Source organism: Zootoca vivipara, chromosome 13 (genome assembly GCF_963506605.1).
Source record: "Zootoca vivipara chromosome 13, rZooViv1.1, whole genome shotgun sequence".
Classification (NCBI taxonomy): Eukaryota; Metazoa; Chordata; class Lepidosauria; order Squamata; family Lacertidae; genus Zootoca; species Zootoca vivipara.
In genome coordinates, this window is record NC_083288.1 from 36,745,626 (window position 1) to 36,754,621 (window position 8,996).

The following is an 8,996-nucleotide window of genomic DNA, read 5'->3' on the forward strand; positions in this document are numbered from 1 at the left end:
TAGATCAGAGGTGAAAAATATCTGTCAAATGCAGCCCTTCAGGCCTCTTTCTGGCCCTCAAGTCTCTTCCCCAGGCCATGCTCCTCACTGGTCCTCTTCTACAACCACCGCACACACTTACCCTGGCTTTTGACACTTGAGGTGTATGTTTTTAGGACTCACCTTACTGTCTTCTGCCACCCGATCAGGAGGAAACCTCTGCTGCCAGCCACAATAACCAGTGTGATGCTAGAATAATCTAACTTGCTATTCAGCAGTTTCCTTTAAGATATCCCGTCACTATCCTGGTTATGTGTTGAGGGGGCGGGGGAGGAGAGATGGGGGTGTGAGAGAGAGATTGTGGTAGGTGAACTCCATCCAAAATGGAGGCAGGGGGGAAAAGAAACCTAGTAGCATCCTCTCACCACCATTTCCAAAGTTGAGGGAGGAATTTTATTTCTTCTCCCTTAGAAGAAAGGCAGATTTTTTTAAATAAAAAAGAAGATCAAATACTGAAAAATGTTAGTGATTATATGGGCTCCTTCACTCAGTGCAGTATAGGAGAGATGTTGAGATAAATGCCATTGTTTTTAATTTTCTCTTTCTGCCCCTCAGGAGGGTCAGGACAAACTTTTCCTGGTGAAACAGATCTCTGAGCTGAGCCAGTGAAGCAAATGGATGCATAATGAGAGATCTCTTCTTCTCATCAGAACGAATGTTAGGATATCACTTATTTTGGCAGTATTGATTCTGCAGATTCCATCAGCTCTGTTCTTTGATGCTGGATCCCCTGGCTTTTTCACCATTCTTCATAGACAAGACTCTGACCAATTTTGCTTTACGACAAATGTATCGTTATGTTTTATGGGTGCCAGAATGGTCCCATGTACACAGATCCTTGACCCAGCTTTGAAGTGAAATGCTGCTAGATATGTAACTGAAAAAAGAAACAAACACCTGTTGGGAATTAGACTTCAATGCTGCAATGAACCAGAGAACCATAGCTCAGTTGTAGAGCACCTGCTTTCCATGCAAAATACCTGAGGTTCAACCCCTGGCATCTCTGGGTAGGACTGGGGTAGAGCCTAGTCTTAAAACCTGGAAAGCAACTACCAGACAGTGCAGACATTACTGGGTAGATGGATCAATGGTGTGATCTTGCCTTAAATCCTGGAAATAGGGTTGCCATATTTCAAACAGTGAAAATTCAGACGGAAAAGTTGGCAAAGTTGTTGGGCATATGGCAACCCTACCTGAAAAGCTACTGTCAGTCAGCACAGACTCAGTAGACTAACTTAAGAGTCTGACTTGGAAGGAGGCAGCTTCCTGTGTCCCTAATATCTAAAAAATATGTGTCCCCCTCCCCTTGAAACAATTTTTCATTATATGTAAATGTTATGCATATTCAATAAAAATTTATGCAGATTTCTTAATTGGGTGACAGCCTACTAACAATGGAGACCATGCACATTAGTTCAGGAAGAGTTGGGACATACTGAAGTTTATTTGTTTACCATTATGTAGTAGTTATGGGTTCACCTGTGTTTTCTTAATGTATTTGATGAATGGTGAGTGGCTTTGGAGTACCGGTGCTGAGGACACAACTGTGGCTGAAGTAGGGGAACTATCTGCTCGGAAGTTACACCCACCTTGTGGGACGCCCTCTTATCAGACATCAAAGCGTTAAATAATTACATGAATTTTTGTAGACACCTGAAAGCAGCCGTGTTTCTGGAAGTTTTTAATGTCTGATGTTTGGTTTTGTCCCTTTATATTTTGTTGGAAGCTGCTCTTGGCCAGTCAGATGGGCAGAGTATAAGAAATAAATTACTCCTACAACAACTACACATGCAATTGATGGATTCAAGTACAGTATAACACATACAGTAATTGAAAACATTTCAAAAAGTATAGCTTTATGCAATGTGTGTTGAGGCATGAGGGACATGACTGTTTCGAATATATGAAGACTACTACTGATAATAAGCGGCAGTCGGTTTATGGCGCAGACTAAAACGGGGGTCATTTTCCGTTTCTGGTGTAATCTGGGCACACGTGTAATAGAAGACGAACCGGAGATAACGATGTTTCGCAAAAACCGAGCACCCCCCGGGAAATCGGGGGTTTGATTTAGATGCAGTGACACAGAGCCTAATAAATTCTCACGCGCCGTCACTGTAACGAACGTTTGTGACTGCACCAATCAAACCGCGGGACGAAAGGAGCACGAGCCAATCAGAACAAAGTACGAACTAAACATTCCGTCAGATTGTAAAAGCGGCGCGAGATGACGCAAGGGGCACGTACAGAGACGGCGCGGGCACCCGACCAAACAAAAGCAGAGGGCGGGCCTATTTCCCCAACCGGAAAATAGACTGACACCGGAAACGGAAACTGAGAGGGAGGAAGGAGGAAGCTTCGGAAAGAAACAGCAAGAGCCAAGATGAACATTCTTCCCAAGAAGTCATGGCACGTGAGGAACAAAGACAACGTGGCCAAGGTGCGGCGGGACGAGGCGGAGGCCGAAGCGCAGCGGCAGAAGAAGGAGGCCCGAGCTCTACTTGCTGAACAGGAGGTACGTTGTTGTCAAGGCGCATGCGCGAAGATTTGAGCGTGCGCAGTTTTCTAGTCTGCGCGACGTATCCACTGCGCATGCGCGTGCTTTAGGCACATGCTCTGCCAGTTAAAATTGATTTAAAAAGGCAAACATATGAGGATGCTGATTGGGCGAGTGGAACATGGCGGAGAAAAGCCAGGCGAAGCGCTTACGGGAGGGAGAAGACAGGAAAATGGACTGCCGCAAATGGAAGCAGGAAAAGGAGAAGAAGAAATGGAAGGAGCTGAAGCTGTTGAGGAAACTGGATAAGATGATGATGCAGGAAGTGGCCGAGAAACAGAAAGAGGAATCATAGAGTTGGAAGAGAGACCACAAGGGCCATCCAGTCCAACCCCCTGCCAAGCAGGAAACACCATCAAAGCATTCTTGACATATGGCTGTCAAGCCTCTGCTGAAAGACCTCCAAAGAAGGAGACTCCACCACACTCCTTGGTAGCAAATTTCACTGCCGAACAGCTCTTACTGTCAGGAAGTTCTTCCTAATGTTTAGGTGGAATCTTCTTTCTTGTAGTTTGAATCCATTGCTCCGTGTCCGCTTCACTGGAGCAGCAGAAAACAACCTTTCTCCCTCCTCTATATGACATCCTTTTATATATTTGAACATGGCTATCATATCACCCCTTAACCTTCTCTTCTCCAGGCTAAACATACCCAGCTCCCTAAGCCGTTCCTCATAAGGCATTGTTTCCAAGCCTTTGACCATTTTGGTTGCCCTCTTCTGGACACGTTCCAGCTTGTCAGTATCCTTCTTGAACTGTGGTGCCCAGAACTGGACACAGTACTCCAGGTGAGGTCTGACCAGAGCAGAATACAGTGGTACTATTATTTCCCTTGATCTAGACGCTATACTCCTATTGATGCAGCCCAGAATTGCATTGGCTTTTTTAGCTGCTGCATCACACTGTTGACTCATGTCAAGTTCGAAGATAAAGGATGCAACTACTGTACACAGTCAGCGTCGCCCTTCTGGGCTCCATACTCAGCAATGCCCAGTCAGCAGAGTTGCGGACTTACCTTGCCGGGCAGATCGCCAGGGTCTGCGTCATCTTCTGCCCGAACGAGATTGTGGTGTTTGATGAGCAAAGGGAGGATTCAAAGACTGTGGAAGGTGAATTTGAAGGGATCAAGAAGAGAGGTCAGGCCTGTGTGCAGCTGGCCTGGATTCTGCAGTACCTGGAATGTCCCCAATACCTTAGGAAGTCTCCCCCCCCCAAAAAAAACACCAGGACCTCCAGTTTGCAGGGCTCTTAAACCCCTTAGGCAGCCCCCACCATGTGCGCATAGGTGAGGAATTGGAGTATCGGGAAGGAGTGGTTTTGTCACGGGCCACCAAGCCTGGCCGGGGATCCTTTGTGAACTGTGGAATGCAAAAGGTACAGATTGATAAGCAGCTGGAGGCAGGCCTTTGTGTTACAGTGTGTCTCAACCCACACTAAAATCCAGAGAGCAAAACACAGAGGGGGGTGGTCATTTCATCACACCAGCCTCGAACTGCTTCTGGGCAGGAGTGCCCGAGTTTGTATAGAATATGCCATTGTAGTGATTTCCTAAATTCTAACATGCTTGTTTTGAAGGTGCAGGACTCGTTCAAGGTGCAGAAAGCGTTCAAATCTGTGATCTTCCCCACCAGGTGCCTGAAGTGGCAGAATCCAAAAAATATTCCATGCTTGGATCTGTTAAATGAAATAATAAACTGAACAAAAAATTAAAGGTTGAAATTGCTAAACTTAATCTTTTAGCAAATTTTGAGTCTGCCCATTGGGCTCAATCAATAACCAAGGCCTTTTCTCCCACTGCTATGTTAACCACCAGTTACCATTGTTGTGAATGTCGCTGTGCTTGATCCTGTATACATTCGAGCATTGAACAGAAGTGTTCCAGACATAAAATACCTCTTGCATTTCATAGAATATTATATATATATTTCTTTACTCAGGAGTGTGTACATAGATGCTACTCTGCCAACTATGGACAACATTTCATACATCAGATTAAATGGGCCATAGTCCACAGAAATGTGTGTCACAATAAACCTGATAGTCTTAAAATACCACAAGAATTTGCGTTGCTGCTCTTGTGTTCAGATTGCATATATACCATGTTGCTGCTTTTTTGTTTATAACACCTGCTCTTGACTTCTGTCAACCCAGTTCTTTGTGAAAATACATGAATTTAAAAGTGGTGAGCTTAGTGGTTCCCCAATACATGCACACACTTAACATTTTTGCTTTCCCCCAGTCTTAACTCCTGTCTCCAGAAATAGAACATTTCTTATTAATTTGACTGCAAAATGGCTACCTTGCAATGAGCCACAGGCTTTTAGAGAATAATGTAAGAGACTGGGAAGGAGAAGGCAGGTTGGCTATCGTAGCAGAGAAATGTGCCACAGAAAGGTAACTATGCAGGCTAGAAGGTGGTAAGGGCAGGAAATTGCACCTTGGACAAATTCTTCTCCTTTGATCCTAGGCCCGGACTGAATTCCTACGCAAGAAAGCACGCCTGTCAGCTCCAGGAGGTAATGACAGCAACTCGGATGCCCTCGCTTTAGGCACAGAAAGGCCCTCGCGCCATCTAAATCTCTTTCAAGAGTCGGAAGAAAGTAGCAACAAAGAATATGAGGAGGAGAAGAGGCAAGAGAAGGTAATGGGAGGAGGGGAGCTTGTTGTGGAGGCTTTCTTTTCTCCAGCGTGGTGGTCTAAACGCTCCAACCCAGCCAGGATGCAACATGAACTCCTTTGCCCCACTTGCAGAAAATAAGTCTGGCAGAGTTGGTGTGGGGTGGTTTGGGTTCTTGCTACCCTCTGGCTGTGCAAGGGCAAAATGTGGAGGGCTAGTAGCATAAATCTTCAGGGATTCATTTATCTGGCAAAGAAGTTAATTTTTAGAGTATCTGTTCCCATATATATATAGCCCTGGTTTGCCAGGTCCTTTGTGCTTCCTCTTCCAGAAAAAAATAGGCTTCCTGCTTCCACCCTTCATTGGTTAGCCTTCATTGTAATCTCTTACTGCCTGGTGAGTACTCACTGGAAGGAAAAGAATATACCGCAGTGAGGGCCAGTGAATGGTCTGGGAGCATCCAGTGTGGTAACATTGTTGAAACTAAGTGGATAGAAGGGACCTGAGCAGTACCTGGGTCAGGGATAGCCAATACAACCCCCTCCATATGTTGTTGGGACTCCAACTCCCATCAGCCTCAGTCAGCATGGCCAGTGGTAGTGAGTGAAGGGAGTTCTAGTCAAGCAGCACCTTTGGCTCCCCCAATATAGATGGTCTGAGTTTTGTTAAAGGGGGAATAGGGATGTTAAGTTGACAGTCCATGGAGCAATCTCACACAGGCAGCATTAACAGTGTTTCAAGTAACAGTGCTTTGGGTTATTTCACTCCTCCCAGGAACGTCGGGAAAAAGCTCTGGGTATCCTCACATACTTGGGCCAGAGTTCAGCAGAGGCCCAGACGAGTCGTCCCTGGTACCAGGAGCTGCCAGAACGAAGTGAGGCCGTCGCCAAAGATGAGAAGCTGAAAGGGAAGCTGGATCCCCTAGTGGAGATGGATGGGCACTTGCGGAAGAAGAAGGGATCCCACAAGAAAGATGGGAAGAAAGACAAGCGGGAGCAAAAAGGAAGTGGAGGAACTCTGGCTTTCGGGTGCGTTCCTTTAGCAGCCTAGGCCACAGCACAGGACACTGCTGCTCCGTCCTTCCTGCTGGCTGAGACTGGACAGCCCAGGCAACAAACACCCACCCTTAGGAGGGGGAGGGAAAGGGAAGCCACACATGTGGGAAATGCAACTTGGGCATTTCAGGTAGCACCTCCCATCTGTAGGTGGCTGCTCTGAAAAGAGGAAAATGCTCTTTTGTATAAAGGGGAGATTTACAGAGCAGCAGTTACAGCCAAGTCTTAAGAAATAGGTCAATGAGAGTGAGGGGTTGTTTGCCTGTTTCTGTGCTGCTTCAAAGAATCCAGCTTTCAGAGATAAAGACTTAACAGTAATTTGTCAAAATAATAAAATTGGCTCCTGCTCTGTTGCAGGGTGGGATATTGGCCCTGGAAAGGTGGTGGAGGGTTAGGATTGCCAGACTCCAATAGAGGACAGGACTTCTGTGCCTTTAATTGCCCTGCTCTCTTTTGAGTCTGGAAACCTTAAAGAGAAACCAGCAGACCCTTTGCTTGGAAATTAAACAAAGGTTTCCAGACTCAAAAGAGAGCAGGGCAATTAAAGGCACAGAAGTCCTGTCCTCTATTGGAGTCTGGCAACCCTATGGAGGGGGACTGGAAGTTCAGCCTTTAAGTATTGCCCCCTACTAGTCATGCAGTGCCCTGTTGTCAGGTGTTGAAAGGAGGATATAGGGCCGGTGGGGGGAACCTTTGGCCTGACAGATGTTGCTGAACCTCAGCTCTACCCCTAAACTTACACCCACCCACCCCCCACATTTTATTGGCAATAGCCTCTGTCACCTCCCAAAACATCAGGACAAGAGCACAAAACAAAGGATTCCTGTAGGCAGGATGGTGAGGATTACAGACATTTCCAGTGTCCCATCTACACTTCAGTTTCTAACCCAGGCATGGGGAACCTCAGCCCCAGGTGTAAACACAGCATTCTGGGGCTCTGTTTGGCTCTTGAGACTCTTTCCAGGCCGCATCCCTCTCACCAGCTCTGCTTTGCACCCTTAAACACTCATATTTTTTTGCTGCCTCAGATGGATAGAGGGGGATATGCGGAGGATAGAGGGTGGTATGCAAGTGTAAAGAAGCTAGTCTACTGTGTACAAAGGTAAAATTCATAATTTTTGCTTTTGCCTCTGGGCCTGCCTGTCACCAGAATGCCCTCTGCCAATACAGCCTCTGGACTGAAAAGGGCTCCCCACTCCTCTTCATAAACCCTTGTGTTTCCTTTTCAGGCCTGCCCCTTCCTTGGCATCGTCGTCATTGGAGCAACTGCGCCAGGAGAGGTTGCGCCGCGAGAAGGCAGAGCGAGCCCGTGCTGAGAGCCTTCTAGCCCAAAAGGCAGGCACCCTCCCACTCCAGGAGGAGGAAATGGATGAAAGAAAACGGGGCTACAACTCTCAGTTTAACCCGCAACTGGCAAGAAAGAGGGTCTGGGAACCACAGTGAGGTGTCGTGCAAGTGTGATATTACCAACCACTGCAGTGAGACAATAGCAGTAGGAATGCTGTCAGAATCAATTTTCTTCAAGAGGAATATGCATAATTTTCTTCTTGCTCAATGCAACATATTATTTATTGAATTCATACCCTAGCCCGGGGTTGTGGACACGTTCTGGTTAATGTACAGTAATCAGAATTAGGTTGAGGAAGACTTTGGCATGTGGGCTTCAGTAATACACACACTCACCTTATCACTATCGTTTTCTAGATTAGGGCTAAGCCAGAGGCTGCTCCACTAGCTATGCAATCAATCAGTTGCCTGCCATGGGACCGTTATGTACAATGGCAGCTGGATAAAAAGTTATGCCTATTTACACCAGCCCTCCCCCCTTGCTTCCAAGACCTCACCTCTCCCTAGTCATCTTTGTTTTCCTCAAGGAAATTGGTTTCGGCCAAAGCCTGTCAGTATCAATTGTGCAGGACATGTGTCAGTATCTGCTGTGTTTTGAAATGGTTTCTGGGCAATAAAGGACACACAACACCTGGTGCTTTGTGCTCATGAATCTCCACAGGAAGTAGTAGCAGTGTCATCCTTCCACCAAAACTGCTCAAGGACCTGGAGGCAGCAACAAGAACGTCCCTCTGCAGGGGAAGACATCTGCATGCATTTTTTAAAATTAGTCTTTATGCTTTTGTATATGTGTGGAAGTGTGTCCTAGGCAACGCAGGCCAAAGTCTCAGAAAGAAGCCTGAATAAGCAGTTGAATAGAAGCACCAACTGTCAAGGGGGAAAATGAGAAAAAACCCTCTTGAGTCAGGGTAGCCGTCTGACTACTGGCCAGGGCTACTATGAGTTGTAATTCAGCATCTGGAGACAGCACTGTTTGCTGCTGAACTCTAGTAGGGGCAGCTAATTTCAGTGTACACATAAACGTACATTCCCTCTTGTCACCCAAGTAGTACTGGGGGAAGATCTCTTCTGTTGTTTAGTCGTGTCTGACTCTTCGTGACCCCATGGACCAGAGCACGCCAGGCACTCCTGTCTCCCACTGCCTCCCACAGTTTCGTCAAACTCATGCTAGTAGCTTCGAGAACACTGTCCAACCATCTTGTCCTCTGTCGTCCCCTTCTCCTTGTGCCCTCAATCTTTCCCAACATCTTTCTCGAGAGTTTTGACTAAACGTGATCCACCTGGAACAGGAACTGGCAAGCCACTCCAGTATCCCTGCCAAGAAAACTCCATGGACAAAAACAACAGCCATATAAAAAGATCTCTTCTAGGCAGCTTTTAAA

The 8,996-nt window shown here is 46.5% G+C and overlaps 1 protein-coding gene across 2 annotated transcripts; it reads left to right on the plus strand.

Moving 5' to 3' along the window:
- Positions 1-2,292: 2,292 nt before the first annotated feature.
- On the plus strand, positions 2,293-8,244 carry LENG1 (leukocyte receptor cluster member 1). 2 transcript variants are annotated; one of them, XM_035134429.2, is made up of 4 exons: positions 2,293-2,554; positions 5,063-5,236; positions 5,987-6,240; positions 7,497-8,244. In XM_035134429.2, exons 1-4 carry the CDS (start codon positions 2,423-2,425, stop codon positions 7,708-7,710), a joined length of 774 nt encoding a protein of 257 aa, XP_034990320.1. In that variant the 5' UTR covers positions 2,293-2,422; the 3' UTR covers positions 7,711-8,244. The 2 variants fall into 2 exon arrangements, with proteins under 2 accessions (XP_034990320.1, XP_034990322.1); XM_035134431.2 differs by lacking the exon at positions 2,293-2,554 and adding an exon at positions 3,339-3,704.
- Positions 8,245-8,996: the final 752 nt, after the last annotated feature.

Excerpts from the sequence above, each read along its gene's own strand:
- LENG1 (XM_035134429.2), top strand. The coding sequence starts at position 2,423 with ATGAACATTCTTCCCAAGAAGTCATGGCACGTGAGGAACAAAGACAAC. Across the intron at positions 2,555-5,062 it reads CTCTACTTGCTGAACAGGAG|GCCCGGACTGAATTCCTACG; the intron begins GTACGTTGTTGT and ends CTTTGATCCTAG. Across the intron at positions 6,241-7,496 it reads GGAGGAACTCTGGCTTTCGG|GCCTGCCCCTTCCTTGGCAT; the intron begins GTGCGTTCCTTT and ends TTTCCTTTTCAG.